The sequence below is a fragment of the Nicotiana tabacum genome, chromosome 23 (assembly GCF_000715075.1).
Source record: "Nicotiana tabacum cultivar K326 chromosome 23, ASM71507v2, whole genome shotgun sequence".
Lineage (NCBI taxonomy): Eukaryota > Viridiplantae > Streptophyta > Magnoliopsida > Solanales > Solanaceae > Nicotiana > Nicotiana tabacum.
In genome coordinates, this window is record NC_134102.1 from 92,921,143 (window position 1) to 92,942,253 (window position 21,111).

General features: G+C 32.0%; 1 protein-coding gene across 1 annotated transcript; it reads left to right on the forward strand.

Annotated features, from left to right (window-relative positions):
• The first annotated feature begins 19,701 nt into the window (after positions 1-19,701).
• Positions 19,702-20,669, forward strand: LOC107803926 (dehydration-responsive element-binding protein 3). Its single transcript, XM_016627717.2, has one exon. The coding sequence runs from the start codon at positions 19,867-19,869 to the stop codon at positions 20,503-20,505; it is 639 nt and encodes a 212-aa protein (XP_016483203.2). The 5' UTR covers positions 19,702-19,866; the 3' UTR covers positions 20,506-20,669.
• Positions 20,670-21,111: the final 442 nt, after the last annotated feature.

The following is a 21,111-nucleotide window of genomic DNA, read 5'->3' on the forward strand; positions in this document are numbered from 1 at the left end:
GATGTGGATGTGCTAAGCCATGACACGTACCTAGGTTGGCGGCATCAGTCCATTAGGGTTTCGAAATGAGTTTTAACTTTTGTTCACTGATAATGCACAACTCAGTCCGTTAAAATATAGTGATAGTATAGTATATAATATTTTGACACTCCGGGTACGAAATTTAATCCTTTTGTATTGGAGGCGGGCAATTTCAGCCCAAACCCATTTGACCCGTCCAAGGTTGGGTCAGTCATTGATCTACTCATTTGTTGAACTCAGTCCATCTTGACTCAATTCATGTCACCTCATTTTGGGTTGGGCTGATTTTCAGCTCAAATTGATTCATAAGTAACTTTGCTAAAATATCTTTAAAATAATTATTTTTTTATTTGATATGTTATATATGACCATAACAAAAGAAAAAAAGTCTTATTTGATAATTAAATAATTCATAAGAAAACACAACACATTAATTAAAATTTGATAAGATTTGGACGGATTGGCTACGACCCAAATTTTAACATATCTTGACCCAGTCCATCTCAGTCCAAAGTAACTTTTGGACGGGTCAACTGACCAGTTTTGACATGCCCAAAATTAGCCTAACCCGCCTATTTGACCTCCTAATTGCAGGTATATGAGGGTGCATGGGGAAGAAGGATTGGGCACATATGAAGATGTGACTGGTGATTGGTGGCTCAAAGTGGGGGAATGAAAGAGTGTGGCAACTGTTAGGTACCACACCTTCGAACGATCACTGTACAATGCAATACATATAACACCCCCAATGGGACCAATAATACAACTACTATCATGTTCTTGGTGTTTAATACTGGGAAATTGTATGTGTACTCACTGGCAATGAGCTATCAAATCTAATAAGTGATTACCTATCAATTGTAAAATGTAGTTATGTAACATATCATCAATCAAACTAACTTACAACGAAAAATTAAGAGGTCAACTGGATATGTTTTTAAAATTGTAGCATTAAGTACATTTCAATTAATTGGAGCAGACGTTTTGGAAGTATCAAGTGATAAAAGAAGTTCCAATTTAAAATTGAACTTTATAGATTCGAGTTTGAAATTCTTACCATCCATTTGATTTAGCAAGTTCAAAATCTATTATTTGTATTTACTTAAACCGGCAAGTTCAAAATCTATTATTTGTATTTACTTAAACCGGCTCTGGTTCCAAGCAATCACATTATATAAATTTGTATATTAGATATTCAAGAGTATGAGCTCTATATATCTCTTAAATTGTATTTTCGCCGAAAATTTTGGCCTAGTTCGATCTCCCTTAGTTCTTTTATTTTCTTTTTATTAAAATTCAGTCACCCACTGGTATTTCTTTTTGGATTTAAACCTTCACAAGACTAAACATACGGAATTGTTCTGCATTAAAATACTGAATGAACAAAAAAAATCGATTACTTTTACTCCATAAGGTTTTTATTTCCTGACCATTTAAAATTGAGATATACCTATGGAGATGTCTTATTTTCTTGAATGTGGGAAATGCTTCTTTCTATAATTTTGCTTATGAAGCATTTATCTGTACAGTAAAATAAATCGGGAACTCTCCTTCTCTCTCTGCTTTAATTTATTTTCTTAATACCCGACATACCATAAATAAATAAAAACATTTCCGATACATAATACGTATTACTCTCGAAAGTCATGGATATTTGCTTTCATGAAAGAAAAAAAAATCAATTCTACTTTCTGTTCTTGAATTTGTTCTTTGTTAGAACTTGCTGGAATAATAAGACAAAAAGATCTTGTCACCTAGCTTACAATTTTATTATATGTAATCCCTCAAAAATCATATCGAATGACCTACTTGTATTTAATTGTATTTGGCATATAAACAGACGAATGCAAATAATGTAATGGCCCCTACGCTGAAATCTTCGAGTTGTTTCCTACCTATGTATTGGGACCAACTCAACAGTATCCACTACTTATGAGACATACCTTTTCGTTAACCAAATATAATTTCAAAAATTTGTATTTTGCTCTCTATTATTTGAGCAAATTTTTAGTTTGTCTTACATTTGAAATTATTACTTGTAATATTTCTGCTAATAATTTGTTTTGTTGCTATTAATTAATAAATTACCTGCATATTTATTGCTCCGTCCAAGAAAGGAAGAAAAATCAAAATTGAAAATTCTATGTTTAATGCTTCGTTCTCGAAAAGAAGGGGGAAAACAAGGAAAAACAAGATTGTGCACATCAAAGAAATATTTCATCAAGTCATTTTTTAATGCTCCTTTCGGTCCTTTTTAGTTGTCATAATTATTAAAAATAATTGAATTAAAATACTTATCATTTTAGAAAATCAAGAAGAATTAATTACTATACCTTTACTTTAATAGTTGTTGAAAGAGATTAATATAGTTAAAGTAAGAGCAAAAGTAAATTGAGATTAAATAATAAATAAGAATAATAGTCAAATTATTTTTTTAATTAATATTTTTTTAAGGAGTATACAAAAGTCAAACATAATAAGTAAGGGGGTACTTGATAAATGTTCATTAATCTTGATTAAACATAATGCCCGTGTGAAACTGACATGTCTTAACGACGACAAAACTCTAGCAAATCTTTCCGTTTATGTCTAGCTTAATCCCAGTTAAGCATTTTAATCTGCTAAAAGAGAATATAGACAAGATTTCTACAATGCAATTGGGGTACAAGTAGGGCTCTCAATGAATATTTAAAAACTGACTAAATCGACCGAATCATACCGTACCGAATCAGTTTTTAGGTTTCTTATAATAAAATCGTAGGTTTTTATATAAATTTATAACTATACCGATATTTACGGTAGATTTTTTATTTTATGAAAATAAATCAAAAAAATATCAAACCGTACCGAATAAATTTATAATGTGAAAAATATATTTATATATTAAGTTTAAAAATAATAAAGCATTAAATTTTTTCTTGGACCTTGGAATTATGAAACAGTTACAAAGCCAACAAGTAATTAAACTCAAAACTCTAATTCCCAAACCTATTATGCTACTCCTATTGAAACTAAATTATTTCGAGCATATTCACTAGCAAGACACAAGGTATTGTAACGATTATAAGTAGCAAACGACAATGTATTGAATATGTTTCCTTTCGTATGATTTAGATTTATCTTTTTAAATATTTAATCTTGTATATACTTTATTCTTGAATCCCAACTTGGTTAATATTTTTCCACTCGTGTGATTTATATTTTCTTTGAATTTTCTTAGTTTCTTTTACGTTGTTGTAGAATAGTTGATGGATCTATACTCTAGCCATCTTTCATATTTTCTTAATTCGTCACCTTTTAAACTGTAAAAATATCTACAGAGTTTTGCTAAGTCCTATAAAAGTATGTATGTTATTACATTCTACTTCTACTAGTAATTTTTATATTATATTTAAAAAAATTACCAAAAAATTAACCAAACTGTTCCGATACCGAAGAGAAATCGACATGATTGAGACGGTTTCGAAAAGTCTAATTTTGATTATACATAATAGAATAACCTAAAAATTGGTATGGTACAAATTTTATAAAATAACCGACCGAACCAAACCGAACCATTGACACCCCTAGGTACAAGCACAGAACCGGATATATATAACAATAAAAGGGAGGAATTAAACCAAGAGTGGTAGTCCTAAATGTTAGGAGATCGTCTTTGTGATTGTTCAAAATATAGAGTTCGTTTTGATTTGGCGGAATAAAGTAACTTTTAACCACTAAATGACGAATAACATTTATAAGTAAGAAACTGATTTTACGAATAAGTACTTATATTGTTGAACATAAGTGTTTGAGAATTATTTTTTTTAACTGAAATACTATTAAATCTGTTAACACAAAAGGAATTGATTTTTGTAAGATCTTGAAAAAATGATTAAAAAACAAATTAATTTATATTTTAATCACGATACTTCACTATTCTTTCTCTATTGTAGAAACTAGTATAATGCAAGATTGCAAAAATCCAATCCATTGTGAGTTGTAAGACGAATAACCTTCTTTCTAGCCTACTTCTCAAGTACCGTACACTAGACAAAAATGTTTGCCTTATATTTTGGCTTAGAAATTAGAATATATACACCCACACAATCCTGGAATAATTATCAATCAAAGTCCTAAAGTAGTCGGCGCCATTTCTCAGGAGGGACTATATTAGGACACATAATAGCTTGTTTGGATTGTTGCTACATGTCATTTCATAATATATTGTATTGTATTGTTTGATAAATACAACGTTTGGATAGATTTTATCGCTTGTCATCATTTCATGATGTCACACACCAACAATATGAAGAATAAACTTGCAACATTACTAAGAAAAAATAGTATATGGAGTAGAATTATTATATAAAGAAGTAAGATAAATGATAAAATATGATTATTTAATAATAAGGAAGGGCAAGATGAGAGAAAAAAGCAAGGTAACGATTAGGGGTATCAATGACTATTTAAAAACGGACTAAACCGGCCGAACCGTACCGCACCGAACCGATTTTTAGGTTTCTTTTAATAAAACCGTAGGTTTTTATATAAATCTATAACCGTACCGATAATTAGGATAGGTTTTTTATTTTATGAAAATAAACCGAAAAATACCGAACCGTATTGAATAAATTTACATGAAAAAAATATATTTATATATTAAGTCTAAAAATAATAAATTATTAATATTTTTCTTGGGCCTTGAAATTATGAAAATTGTTACAAGCTAACAAGTAATTAAACTCAAAATCCTTATTCCCAAATCTATTATACTACTATTGAAACTAAATTATTTTCAGCATATTCACTAGCAAGACACAAGGTATTCTAGTGATTATGAGTAGCAAACTACAATGTATTGAATATTTTTTCTTTCGCATGATTTAAATTTATATTTTCGAATATTTAATCTTATAGACTTTATTCTTGAGTCTCACCTTACTTAATATCTTTTCACTCGTGTGATTTATATTTTCTTTGTTTTTGCTTAGTTTCTTTTACGCTGTTATAGAATAGTTGATGGATCTATACTCTAGCCATCTTTCATATTTTCTTAATTCATCACCATTTAAATAGTAAAAATGTCTAAAGAGTTTTTCTAAGTCCTATAAAAGTACGTATGTTGTTGCATTCTACTTCTACTAGTGACTTTTAAGTGACATTTAAAAAAATACCGAAAATTAACCGAACCATACCGATACCGAAGAGAAACCGGCATGATTTGTACAGTTTCTAAAAGTCTAATTTTTGTTATACATAATAGAATAACCGAAAAATTGGTATGGTGCAAATTTTATAAATTAACCGGCCGAACCGAACCATTGACACCCTTAGTAACGATGGCACCACACCAAATCCGTCGTTTCATAAAGTGATATTTTTCGTTATTACGTAACGATAGATTTAACGATACGATACAATAGAATTTAAGTAACAATCAAGACAAATATTGTATTCAAGTAACAATACAATACAATGCAATACAATACAATACAATAGGTAACAATCATCCAAACAAGCTGTAAATCTAATTAATAGATTTAATCTACCATTACCTTTACTCTTGTATATTGCTGTTCTTTTATTTTATTTTTTGGAACTTCACTAGCTCTAGTTATCTGGAGTGTTCTTTCTCAAATCTCTTGATTTTAGTTAATTACTAACATAATTCATTAAACTACTATCTTTTGTATACATCGAAGTACAAACAAAGATCTCATAGCCCACAGGACGACTATTGGGAAGTGTATTGGCAAAATATGGTCTTATCACGTGAACAACACAATAGTTGACACATGGCAAATGTTGTTTAGTCAGCTCCGAGTCGGACAGGGTTACTTCAGTAAGTTAAATTCGGAAGGTCAATTGAGAAAATGCATTTCTGATCGTTCCTATCGGGATGGGATATTGTTATCCTGAAAATAATTTACCACATAAGGAAACTCAGCAAGTTCTAAAATATTAGGGATTCGGCATTAACTCCTAAGCAGTTACATATGGAATAAGCCAATAATATTCATAACGGATTTGGCGTGATTTTAGGGGTGGTTACGTTAGTCTATCTATATCTATATTATATTAAAAGGACGAATACCCTTAGTAAAATATCGTTCGTCTTTTTTACCCTTTAAAACATAAAGTTCACATTAAACAATATAGTAATTTAAGTATTTCGTTAATATTTAATAAAAATTTAACAATCTTGGAATGTTCACGATATTATTTGGTAAAATGTTTCCAGACTTATTTGTTATTAAATTTTGCTTTAATTGTTTGGTATAATTTTTCTTCACGTTTCTTACACAAGGAAAGTTGATAAATTTTTTCCCCTAAACTGTCGCTTCCCTTTACTCCACTGTAAATGACTTCTTTTGTTTGCATTAATTATTTGGAAAAAAATTTCTTCACGTTTCTTACACAAGGAAAGTAAATAAAAATAATTTCCTACACTTTCGCTACTTGGTTCAATCTCATTAAATGACCGTATGTCTATTTGACTTTGGTTAAATTCCCTTTACTCTTTGGAGTAGTAAATATTTGGTAATTTTTTAGTACACTAGAATAGTTAATAACTTTTTTCCCTAAACTTTTACTACTTTGTTCAACTCTCAATAAATGACTTTATTTGTCATTAAATTATCTAAACTAGAAAATTTTGTATTTAGATTCTCCACGAGGATATAATTTGTTTTATGTGTCAAATTGTGTACCAAATACTTCTATAAAAGAAGTTGCAATGTCACAATTTAATGGTCAAACTTCGCCCTATTCCAACACTGCAATTCCAGATTTTGTTTCTTTTACTAATATCAACATCTTTTGCTACTTCGTATTTTGCATGCACCAGTTTTTATTGTTGCATCAACAATTTATCTTTATTGTTGCATCAACAAATTTTTATTATATAATTTTTGTTTCATATTTTGGACGTGGCTAATTTCACATTTCACGTAATTTACAAATTTAATACAGGTTATTGAACAATTACAATTCATCACAGAAAATCGGTTAGACATTCGATCTAAGTCTTTTTACTTAAATTAGTATTATTTTTTCTTTATTGTATGATTAATAATACTTATTGCTATGCCGGCTCAAGTTGCTTGTTTTAAAAAAAATTAAAAATTAGACTATCTCCTTTAATTATGTGTAATATTAATACTACATGATTTGCGTTATTTGCAATTGCCATGCTTGAAACACTCAGATTTCAACAATTACATTCGTTCAAATAAACAATCTTCCTTATATCATAAAAATAATCGATTATTGAATTAGTCGCTTTGATAACTTATAAAACTCTTATGCATGATTTATTTTAGGTACACCTGCAAGGGCTAGTGAAAAGAAATTGTCAGACCAATGTGTCCCAATTAATAGTCTAAGAGTATCTGATTCATTTTGGGTAATACGAGTGTTAGTGTTTGGGAGTGGAATAGTAAAAGAGTTCAACAATAAAACAAATCAAGGCACCCGAAAAATTGTGACATTAGTTGACGAAGAGGTAATTATTATTTTATATCAATATTTTATTAATTTCATGTCTTTTCATATTATAGTTTTAACCATCAAATTAACTTAAAGTGAAATTTTTTACAAGGAATAAAAATTCACGCTACACTTTTCAATGGTTATATTGAGAAGTGAAAAAATTATTTACAACAAAACAAGATCTGTTATATGATAAACGGACGCATCAATAGTGCGAATCCTAATTTTCAATCAGTGAACAAAGAGCTTGAGATTGGATGTAAGAAAAATACTTTAGTTGAAGAAAGCAATAGTCACTTTTCGACCATTGGTTTTTCAAATAATTTTATTTCATTCGACGAGGCATCAAAGTGCACCAATGGAACAATTTTTGGTAATATACATATATTTATTTTAATATTTATTCTAGATATAGTTGGTATTTTAGTGGATGTTAAACCCTCCATGGGAGAAGGTTCAAAGAAACGAAGGGAGATAGTGCTTATCAACGAGATGTAAGTTGGAAGTTTTAGTTCAATATGTTAAATGTTTCTTCGTAATTAAGATGTTAATGGTTTAATATGTTTAATTATAAATTTCAGGGTTGATAGAAAGACTATAACCTTATGGAATGATTTCTCAGAGATAGACGGTCAAGTGCTACAAAAATTGATTGATGAAAAACCTATTGTTGCTGCATGTGATGTTAGGAAAACATCATATAGAGGTAATATATCAAGAAGTTTGGTATTTTTTGTAAATTGTTGAATCTTTTATTATATTTAACCTCTTTTTTATCTGTGAAGGATGTTTTTCAATATCTACTACATATGTTAGTAGTATAATGATAAATCCAAAATTTGAAAAGGCAATAGCTCTCCAAAAATGGTAATATTTGCTTATATTTTTTTAAGTTTAAGCAATCTTAGTAAAATATAGTTATTATTATTTAATAATTACACAATATGCAGGCATGATTACAAGAAGGCAAAAAACATATATATTAGTCTATTGCCAAGTATACAACTAAAAAATGCTCGGGAAGTGAAGATTGAGGACATAAAAGATGATTCGTTTGACAATAAAGAGGTAAATTCTTCCAACTACTTCAGAAATATTTATACTTTTTAAAAGTGTCCTATCTAACATTTTTTATATATTTTTTTGCAGGATACATATTTTAAATTTAATACAAAAATAAAAGATATAATGAATAAAGACGAACCATGGTATTTTTCTTGCAAGAAATGTTACAATAAAGTGGACGTTATAAGTAATAATTTTTTTTGCATCGTTAATTGCTATGACACTTAATTCATTCTTATTCAATTTAATATGCACTATTTTAGACAGTTTACCATTTAAATATTTGTTGCATCATCAATTACCTTTATACTTGATTCATTCTTATTCTACCTAATTAAAATATGCTCTTTTGTGCATAACGCATAATACACATGCAACGTACATACACTAAATCTAGTATTATAAAATACTCTTTCACCCCTACTTTTGTAAAGCAAGTGAAAAAATTTATTCTCGCACTGTTATAATTTCAATTTAGCAACAAACTTGTCTCTAGCTCTATGTTCAATTGTTCCCAATCTACGGAAGAATATCAATATGAAGCTCTTTCCCTTTTCTTGTTTTTGTTGGGTTTAATCTTTTTAGAGTTTAAAAGAGGGTGAATGGAAAATAGGAGAACAATGAAATTTTGATTTTTCCTCCTTGACAAAGGGACATTGTCCCATATTGGAGGAGGAAAAGACTTTTGATGGGTACATATATAATTGTTCTTCTTCTAGCTCTTAAAGAGTTAAGAAGAAGGCAAGCCTCGCGTCGTCATCGCTCGCTCAGCTCGGCTTCAGCTTCGGTCAAATGATCGATTGAATGATTAATATTTTGGATAAAATTTATTTATTAATATTAAGATTAACGTAATATTATTTTAATCCAAATTAGCCGTTCTGTTTCCTCCGCATTTTGATTTCCTGTTTTATTTTGCGTAGATAGCCATTTACGTAATAGTCGTTTTACGTGAACAGTCATAACAGACATTCTGAAGAGTTGCACCTCTTCGTTTAAACTCAACATGTTGGCTATAAATAGCAGACTATTCTCTCACATTTTCTTTACGAAAATTCTGATTTTTTCTTCTTCTTTCTGCATTGTTTTAATAGAAAAGAAAGCAGTAAGTGTGATTTACTATTATTCTTTCCGTTCGTTGTCACTGAGGTTTGAAGTACTACTACACCAGAGAGGTTATCCATTCTATCCTGGGAGAAAATAATCCTAAACCTTGGGTACTAGGAGGGGATTAAGTTCCTAAGGAAACACTGTGAATTCAGTGGGCTCGGATTAATTGAGTTCTTCTACATTTATGGTTTTACATTGTTTTATTTTTTTGAATATATTTTCGAATACAGAACATTAACAAGCTTAAGGAAGTTAATCATTTTTTCTGTATTCATCTTATATTTTGTTTGTGGGAGACTAAATCCTAGTGATTTCTACTCTCAATTTGGAGACTAAAATCTTTGGATTTTCTACTCCTTCGTTGACATTACGAGATTAAAATCTTTATGATTTTCTACTCGTTCTGTTTTAGATTTGAAGAAATAAAATCTTCACCGTAGTATTGATGGTAGACTATAATCCCGTATTTTAGTCGCTTATTGCGCTCTAATTTACTACACTTTACTTATGTTGAGCTGTAATTAGTAGTGTTTTATGCTTATTGTGTGTTTTATGCCGTGTAGGAGTGATTCCGAGTTATTTAGATGTTACAGAGAAAATTTGAGCTATTTGGAGATTTGAAGTATGAAAAGAAGTCCAAGGGATTAAACCAGGATCTCGTTCGGGGGTCGAGTACCAAGTCCAGATGTCAAAACTGGAAAGAAATGAATTACTCTAAGAAATTTACACTACCGCGCCGTATGGGGCGCCGCATGGGGCGTCGTGGCAGTGCATAATGTGCCCAGAATATGAATTGAAACTCGTACTGGAATTTGCCACAAGCGCGTCGCATGCCGTTGCGGCATGCGGCGCGGTAGTGCAAAAATATTAGAGTATGTTCCCAATTCCACTAAAAAGGGGTATTTTCGTCCGGGGTTTATTTGGGGGATAGTTAAATACACGGGAAAAATGCCATTTCTGTGACTTTTGACAGATTTTCGACCCAAGGAGGCTAAGGATGAGTTGGAAGAACACAAGCACAAGGATTTCATCATTCCTTCCTCACTTAAGATCCGGGTTTGGATTGAATTTATGCTTTCTTATACTTTAATTACATTAGTGAAGAACTTCTCCATATCTATGGAGCAGATCCTTGTGGGTTTTGATGGATTTTGTGTATTGATGATTGTTTGTGGATTATAACTCTATTTTTATGTATTTGAATCGTTTTTGGAAGATTTAATTGTTGCATCTATATTCACTTGTTCTTATAATCTAAAGAGGCATGACTTGTGATATCTTTGCATTATATTGTTGGTTGAGTTCATAGATTCTTCTAAGTAATCAAAAGAGGCTAGTTTAATCATTAATTAAACCTAGTTAGGAGGATAATCGAGAGAGGTTCTCCTAAATACCAATCCATTACGCATTCTTGCATATCTTCACAGAGCTTAAATTGGTTCATATTGTGAGGTTGAGACTTAATCGAGAGAGGAGTTTCTACTAAATAATTGTACTGATAATTAAGTGAATTCGAGAGACTCACTTAAACATTAGAAGTGAACTATCTAGAGTTAGATCCCGAACAATTATCTTGTACCTATCATATCAACCCATATTTTCTCTCATTGATAACTTCCTTACTTACCTTTGTTGCGAATGTCATTAGTCAATAGCTTTAGGTTCTTAGTTAATTGCAGTTAGAAATCATATAAATCTCAACTGTTGATCCTCCTAGATAGCAATCAAACTAGAAACTACGAGAATACTATTTAAATCTAATCCTTGTGGACATGATATTATACTATACTATCTTTGACTAGTGAGCACAATTTAAGTGTGTATTTTGAGCTTCTCAAATTTTGGCGCCGTTTCCGGGGATTGACAATCAATGGTGTTTGAAGTAGTTTGTCGTGCTAATTCAGGAATTAGCTTTTAATAATTTTTCTTTTATTTTTAGTTTGTTTGGTTAACTTTTCTTCAAGATTTTTTTTTTGTTGAAGAAATATTGAAGAGCATATTCTTGTTATTGAACTCTAAAGAACTATGGGATGCGTTGGAAAAGAAGTATAAAACCGAGGATGCCGGTTTGAAGAAGTTTGTTGGAGCCAAATTTTTGGACTACAAGATGGTAGACAACACGCATGTCATTACCCATGTTTAAGAGCTGCAAATTATAATCCATGATCTCCTTGCTGAAGGTATAATCCGAATTAATGCTTCTGTTAAAAGTATTAATTTAGTTACTAATTACAAATTTTTCGCTGAAGCTTTGGTCATCAATGAGGCATTTCAAGTTGCAACAATGATTGAGAAGTTGCCTCATTTATGGAGGGACTTTAAGAACTACTTGAAACACAAGCGCAAGGGGATGAAACTCGAAGATCTCATTGTTCGATTGAGGATCGAAGAGGACAATAAAGCTGCAGAAAAGAAGACATGTGGGAACTCAACAATTATGGGAGCAAATATTGTTGAGACTGCTCCAACTAATCCGAAAAAGAGGAAGAAGTCTTCTAGACCAAACAACTATCCCAGCAGGAAGAAATTCAAGGGAAACTGTCATAACTGTGAAAAGGTTGGACACAAAGCTGCAGAATGTCGTGCTTCAAAGAAAGAAAAGAAAAAAGGGTCAAGCAAATATGGTTGAAACAAATAATGATATTGATGACTTGTGCGCTATGTTATCTGAATGCAACTTAGTGAAAAATCCTAAGGAGTGGTAGATTGATTCTGGAGCCACCCGTGAGGTTTGTGCTATTAAAGAAGCATTTGCTTCATATGCTCCCATTGGACCCTACGAGACCATTTTTATGGGAAATTCTGCAACGGCCAAAATTGAAGGTTATGGAAAAATATTCTTGAAGATGACCTCTGGCAAGGTGGTGACTCTGAACAACGTTTGTCATGTTTCTAAAATAAGGAGGAACTTAGTTTCTATTTCACTTCTCGTCAAGAATGGGTTTAAGTGTGTTTTTGTTTCAGACAAAGTTGTAATAAGTAAGAACGAGATGTACTTAGAAAAAGGTTACCTTACCAAGGGCCTTTTTAAGGCGAATATAATGGTTGTTGAGGATAATAAAATTTCAGCTTCTTCTTTCTTACTTGAATCAAATGATTTATGGCATATACGTTTGGGACATATCAATTATAAAACCTTGCGAAAAATTATTAATTTGGAAGTATTGCCTAAGTTTGAATGCAACAAATCAAAATGTCAAATATGTGTGGAATCTAAGTATGTTAAACATCATTATAAGTCAGTTGAAAGGAATTCAAATCCTTCAGACTTAATTCACACAGATATTTTTGACATGAAGTCAATACCATCTCGCGGTGAAAAGAAGTATTTCATAACTTTTATTGACGGCAGTACTTGATATTGTTATGTTTACTTACTTAATAGTAAAAATGAAGCAATAGATGCATTCAAGCAATACAAAAATGAAGTCGAAATGCAACATAAAAAGGAAATCAAAATGATAAGAAATGATAGGGGTGGTGAATATGAATCTCCTTTTGAAGAGATATATTTAGAATATGGAATTATTCATCAAACATCGGCCCTTTACACGCCCCAATCCAATGGGATTGCGGAAAGAAAGAATCGATCATTAAAGAAAATGATGAATGCCCTGTTGATAAGTTCTGTTTTGCCACAGAACTTGTGGGGGGAAGCCATTCTTACAGCTAACCAGATATTAAACCAACTACCCTATAGCAAAACGCAGTCCATTCCATATGAAAAATAGAAAGGAGGGAAGCCCAACTTGAATTATTTTTAAGTGTGGGGTTGTTTGGCAAAAGTGAAAGTTTCTAAACCCAAAAGGGTAAAGATAGGACCGAAAATCGATGATTGTATTTTCATAGGATATGCAATAAATAGTAAAACATATCAATTTCTGGTTCATAAATCAGAAAAATTCCGACATTCATAATAATACGATTATAGAATCAGATAATGCTGAACTTTTCGAGAGTATATATCCATATAAAAAGGAATGTGAGTCCATTGGTGAAGTATCTAAACGACTTGGGGAAGAAACAAAACAAAGTACGTATAATCATAAGGATCCAAGACGTAGTAAACGTCAAACAAAGTCTACTTCATTTGGACTAGATTTTGTGACTTTATTATTGAAAAATGAGCGTCGAACATTTAAAGAATCTATGACTTCTTCCGATTATTATTTTGGAAAGAGGCATTCAATAGTGAAATAGAATCCATATTAAACAACCATACATGAGAATTGGTTGATCTTCCTCCAGGCAATAAACCATTGGGTTTTAAATGGATTTTTAAGAGGTAAATGAAAGATAATGGTACTATTGACAAATATAATACAAGATTTGTGGTCAAAGGGTATAAACAACAAGAAAGTCTTGACTATTTTGATACATACTCTCCAGTTACAAGAATTACGTCCATACGAACGTTAGTAGCATTAGCTGCGATATATGGTTTTGAAATTCATCAAATGGACGTTAAAACGGCCTTCTTAAATGGATATTTGGAAGAAGAAATTTACATAGAACAACCTGAAGGGTTTGTGATTCCAGGTAAAGAAAAGAAGGTATGTATACTTGTTAAATCACTTTACGGACTAAAACAAGCACCCAAACAATGGCATGTGTAATTTGACCAAACAATATTGTCAAATGGTTTTAAGATAAATGAATGTGTACATTAAAAATGTTACAAATCACATAGTAATTGTTTGCTTATATGTGGATGATATGTTAATAATGAGTAATGACATTGCCAACATAAATGCGACGAAGCGTATGCTAACTAGCAAGTTTGATATGAAAGACTTGAGAGTTGCCGATTTAATTCTGGGTATTAAGATCCATAAGACTCCTCAAGGTGTGGAATTGTCGCAACCTTATTACATAAAAACAGTACTTGAAAAATTCAAGTACTTAGATTTTAAAGTTGCAAAGACTCCAATTGACGTGAATTTTACACTTGCAAAGAACAAAGGCCAAAGCATATCACAATTGGATTATGCTCATGTGCTGGGATGTTTAATGTATATCATGAATTGTACTCGACCAGATATAGCTTGTGCTATAAGTAAATTGAGTCGATACACGAGTAATCCACGTCAATCTCATTGGACGGGGATGAAACGAGTTTTGGGATATTGCACTACAATAATTATCCTGCGGCGATTGAGGGATACTGTGATGCAAATTGGATTATCGGTTCAACTGATTCTAAGTCCACAAGTGGATATGAATTCACTATTGATGGAGGAGCGGTATCTTGAAAGTCATCCAAATAAACATGTATTGCCCACTCTACAATGGAGGCTGAATTTATAGCCTTAGATAAAACCGGTGAAGAAGTTGAATGGCTCCGAAATTTCTTGGAAGATATTTTATTCTGGCCCAAACCGTTGGCACCAATATGTATACATTGCGATTGTCAAGCGGCAATTGGAAGGGCTGTGAGCGTTATGTATAACAGTAAATCTCATCATATACGACGAAGATATAAAACTGTTAGGCAACTATTCTCTAGGGAGATCATCACAATTGACTACGTAAAGTCAAGCGACAATGTGTTGGATCCACTTACAAAAGGCCTAACTAGAGAGGTTGTTGAAAGATCATCGAGGGGAATGGGACTGTGGCCGAGGATAAGCCATTGTGGCGGTAACTCTACCTAGAAGAGTAGAGATCCTAAGATCTAGGTTAAAGGAGATCAAAGAAAGTCATTAATGACGGTTCAACATTGTCAACTAAATTTTTTGGTCCATTCTCGTGATGAGACAATGTTCAGTACAAAGGATAAAGTATTAAGGCTTTTTGATGGTTTCTAAATTTGATACGGGGTATATTAAAAAGTGTATTTACGGGATGACACGTTTAGGAATGACCTATGTAAGTGAGAAGTGTTAGCCGCTTCAAGGAAAATTTTGCAAGGTCAGTTCTCTACGCACTTATGAAACCAGGCGGTGTTCATAGCTGAAACGAACACAATAATGAGAACCAAAGATGGTTAAGGGTTAGTTGTGTGACTTATGGTTGTCTAGGTATACACCAAAGTTAGACAGTTCAAAAATATCAAATCTACCGATTGATTGAGTATATGTGACAGAAGTTCACTACGGAAAGTTCAAAGGGAAACCTACTTATCCAGATGCGATTAATCCTTACTTGTAAATCACACAGTTTTCATGCATATTTTCATGATATAGCCATTCCTCATTCATGTGGGGGATTATTGGGTTTAAGCTTCTTAGAGTTTAAAAGAGGGTGAATGGAAAATAGAGGAAAAAATAAAAATTTGATTTTTTCTCCTTGACAAAGGGACATTGTCCCATATTGGAGGAGGAAAAGACTTTTGATGGGTATATATACAATTGCTCTTCTTCTAGCTCTTAAAGAGTTAAGAAGAAGGCAAGCCTCGCGTCTTCGTCGCTCGCTCGGCTCGGCTTCGGCTTGGGATTCGGTCAAATAATCAATTGATAGATTAATTTTTCGAACCAAATTTATTTGTTAATATTAAGATTAACGTAATATTATTTTAATCCAAATTAGCCGTTCTTTTTCCTCCGCGTTTTGATTTCCCATTTTATTTTGGGTAAATAACCATTTACGTAATGGCTGTTTTACGGGAACAGTCATAACAGACATTCTGAAGAGTTGCACCTCTTCGTTTAAACTCAACATGTTGGCTATAAATAACAACATATTCACTTAGATTTTCCTTACGAAAATTCTGATTTCTCTTTTTTCTTTCCGCATTGTTTTAACAGAAAAGAAAGCAGTATGCGTGATTTACTACTGTTTTTTGCGTTCGTTGTCACTTGGGTCAAATTAATTCGGTTCTTCTGCATTTCTGATTTTACATTATTTTAATTTTTTGAATATATTTCCGAATACAAAATACAAACAGTTTTCATACTATTTTCTCTTACCATTATCTGCTCAATTTGTCAATATCTTACTTACAAGGATCAGTTTATTTGAAGCCTCATTTTTATAAATTTATGATTAATCTAATAATTGGTATTTAGAGTAAACAAGAACATAATACAATCAAAGCTTGATAATTATCTTCGAGCTCAATATCTACATTCTTCATGTCCATGATGATGGAATTAAATTCATCAAGATGATCTTCTAAGTACATATCTTCCTCATTCTGGGTTGTACAATAAATTTATAAATTTATTTGATTAATCTAATAATCAGTTTTTTCTTCAAGGACGTTTGATTAGCAAGTTTCATAATAGAGCTCTTCCAATTTTTCCACGCAATATTTGTTGTTTTATCACCAGCAATCTCCCCTACAATTAACCTTCTCAGAAATAATGCTAATGAAAATTGCACTCAAGGCTCTCATTGTAGATTTACTTTGTCATATTTCTTATTTTTGGAAAATACTCATTAATTGCTTTGCATAATCCTTGTAGTACCAGTAAGATTTCATTCTAATCTTCCTTAAGTTGAACTTTATACACCGTCAAGCTTGTAATTTTTTATCTCGTACTTCATTGAAGTTGATGCCATGTAAAATCCTAGATTGTTAATCTCAACCTAAAATTCTGTAATCGATTTTATGCGAAAAATCTCAATTAAGATAGACCAAATAAAATAAGAAAATATAGTGACTGGCACAGGATTTACTGAGCTCAGGTAGAAATGCCTACGCTCTCGGGTAAAACAATGAGAGAATTCACTTGAACAAAAAGAACAATTACTACTTCCCTCCCTTTTAAATTATGTGTTTTGATTTTTAAAAATAGTTATCTTAAATTATTTGTCATTTTAAAAGTTCAAGAGTAAATTAATTTTTTTCTTCTATTTTATCCTTAATATTAATTGTTCTGGAAGATTACAAATACCTTCATTATGTAAGTATTAAATGAAGAGAAATTATATCTTAAGACATAAATAAGGGTAAAAAAATAGTCAAAAATCTTTCCTATTTAATATTTTTTTAAGGGACGTATAAGAAATAAACACGACGGACAATTTGAGACCGGACAATTTGAGACGGAGGAAGTACAAGTCTACAATTTTTTCTCCCAACTCTCAAAAGCAGAATGTGATTTTTACTCACTCTTGGTTTTGTTTGTGTCCTACTTTCCTCGTTTCTTTCCACATCATAAATTATAAAGAAGCGAAAAAGTCTTCGAAAAAGAATTATTGCAAATTAGGAAATATTTAACTGAATCGCAAAACAAGGAAAGAGTGAGTACAGAGTCTGAAATACAAATAAGGCAGAATCCTTATCATTTTCAATTTTCATGCCACATCAACAGTGGATCATCAAGAAAGAGTAACTTGGACAGGTAAAAGAAAAGAGAAAATTAAGGAGTATAGTAAGACTAGAGGAATATGAGATGTATCCCATCCAAATTTGGATAAAGGTAAAAACAAAAGAGAAACTTATAGAGACTAGAGGAATATGAGATTCAAACCAGTAAAGCTAGTGTCAGTATTTTGTGATCTTGATTCTATTAATTTGATTTTTTGGTACACTCATAAAAAGCTTGTCTTATAAATACAGTCTATTATTCAAAAAGAATTGACAAGTTGCAGCTTTTTCTATATTATAAGGACAACAATAAGTGTTTAGCATTAAAAAATTTCCAACCAACTACACTATATATTTTCTATTTAATAAATTCTCAGCTGTAAGGAATACTTGTTTGTAACACAGAAAAGTACACAAACTGCGGTTATAGTTATTTGGAGTGTAACAAAACACAACAACGCACCCAACCTAAAAATGTACGAACACTTCTTCATCCATGAAACTTGTGTTTTTAGTACTTGTGTCTTTAGTAAAGACATTACTTTGGATTTATTAATGAACTACAGAGTATTAGATCAACTCTCTATAGGAAAGAGTTTAAGTTTTATGTACCGACAACAACGTAAAAAAAATATTTTCATAATCAAAACATTTAAAAAGTAATTTTATGTAATTCTATTAAGTAGCGCCTGTTGATACTCTTTAATAAAGGATAGTGCAAGTAACATACTAAAACAGATCAAAATAAAGTAAACAATACATTACACTGTCAAAGACATATAACAATAAATTAAATGTACGTGCAATCAGACATGACTGTTAGGGGCACATGTAGAATGGACAAAGGTGGTGGGTGATGATAAGGGGGGGGGAGAGAAACTAACAGTGAAAACATAGGTGAAAAAGCCAGAAAGGGGGGAGAAACTAACAGTGAAAACATAGGTGAAAAAGCCAGAAAAGATATATTCCAACTATTCACTGATATAATTTTGTATGCAATAAACAATTAAACTTTCTGAAAAAACAAAACAGAAAGTTAGTAATACTTGTTTAACGAAATAAATTCTGGAAAAAATAGTATAGGAATAAATCGAGCCCACTGAATACACAGTATGTCCTTAAGGAAATTATTCCCCTCAAGTATCCGAGGTGTTGGAATATATCCTCCCAGGATAAAACGATTTAACTCACCGAAGTGTTGGTACCAAAACGCCGGTGAACAGCGAGCCACTCGAAGGGGGCCTGACCAAACCGGGTCGCGGGTTATTCCGGATTGAATTTTTCGTTAATTATTTAATTAATTAATTAAATAATTGAAAGAAATTTTGTCCAAAAAGATTAATCAATCAATCTTTGACCGAAGCCGAAACCGAGCGACGACGACGGTGCGACGATTGCCTTCTTCTTAACTCTTTAAGAGCTAGAAGAAGAGCAATTATATATATACCCATCAAAAACCATTTCTTCCTCCGATACGGAACAATGTCCCTTTGCCAAAAGAAACTCAAATATTTTATTTTCCCTCTATTTCTCATTCACCCTCTTTAAGCTACAAAAGATTAAAATCCCAACATTCACAATCAACAAGTTAGAGAAATATTGAATTCTATGGTTGGTTGCTTCCTACTGGTGAAGGGGACCCTGTCGTACCCTTGGGGTTTTATCAGGGATGGCCCATTTCTTCCATGGGTCCCCCACCCCTACACCCTCTACCCCTACCCCTACCCTCTACCCCCAAACCCCCCTTTTTTTCTTCCCTTTATAAGTGTTGTGGGTGGCTATATTTTTGGGACATAATGCAAAAAGAAGAAAAGTTGTATTCTTGGATGCATTCTCTACTCTTTTAACTCCTATAACTTTCTTGATTCTTCTTCCTTCTTTTCTTTACAACCCCTTTTAATTTCTCTGCAAAATCACTGTACAAACGTACGTAAATATACAAAATGGATAAGCCACAAGACTTAGAAGCGAAGAAGATAAAGAGAAATCGAGACAGCAGTAAACATCCAGTTTACAGAGGAGTACGAATGAGGAATTGGGGAAAATGGGTATCAGAAATTCGGGAGCCACGTAAAAAATCACGTATTTGGCTAGGGACTTTCCCAAATCCAGAAATGGCAGCTAGAGCTCATGACGTGGCAGCTTTAAGCATAAAAGGTAATTCAGCAATTCTCAATTTCCCTGAACTAGCTGGTTCACTCCCTAGACCAGTCACACTTAGCCCGCGTGATATTCAAGCAGCAGCAGCTAAGGCAGCAGCAATGGACAAATTTGATAACAATAATATAAACATTACTACTTCTTCTTCTTCTTCTGATGATTCATCACCTAATAATTCTACTTCAAATATGTCAACTTCTTCTTCGCTATCATCGTTGGTATCAGCAATTGATTTGGCGACATCTGAGGAATTGACTCAAATTATTGAGCTGCCAAGACTAGGCACGAGTTATTTTGACGATGAGTTGAAGAATGATTTTGTGTATTGTGATCACTCCGCAGTGGAAGGTTGGTTATATCCTGATGATGGAGGAATGATTTATTCAAGCTGTTTTGAGCCTTCTTTGTTGTGGAATTACTAATTTTTTAAGTACTGTGTGCTAATGATGCAACCCTTCAAATTTGTGTGGACTATGGATTTTCTTCTTCATCTTTTTTTTTTTGGTTGGTGTTTGTATAAAAAAAAAAGGTTTTAGCCTTTTCTTCAATTTTTCTGTAGAGGGGCTAAAAAGACTTTTCGATCCTATTTCCTTTCTTCCCTTTTGTAAGTTGTAAGTTTTGCTATTCAATAAATCTAACTGTACAGTGTTAGGAAGAGAAGAATTAAAAGGTCATAAATGCCTTGTCAATATTTGTTGGTCTACTGACCTATCTTACTAGCTCTTTCGTTTGTGTTTCTTCTCTCTTTAAATGAGTGATGTTAACTGTTAAGCCAATGCTTAACTCTGTCATCTATCAAACTATAACAGATTAATTATGAGTTTAAGAGATCTGTTCTTGACTAGGTATACATTTCACAAATATGAGACATAAAATTTTCTTGATATTTCGTCTGAGTGTCGAGTCCTAATCCTAAAAAGAAAAATTGGACTATTCATCGGACAACTTGTCACTAATTTCTTCCACATGTTGAGGAACAATTAATTCTTTTACATTCAAGCTAATCTCATTTTTTCCAGTTTCATTTT

What these genes read in the sequence shown, in the direction of transcription:
- LOC107803926 (XM_016627717.2), top strand. Translation starts at nt 19,867, where the DNA reads ATGGATAAGCCACAAGACTTAGAAGCGAAGAAGATAAAGAGAAATCGA.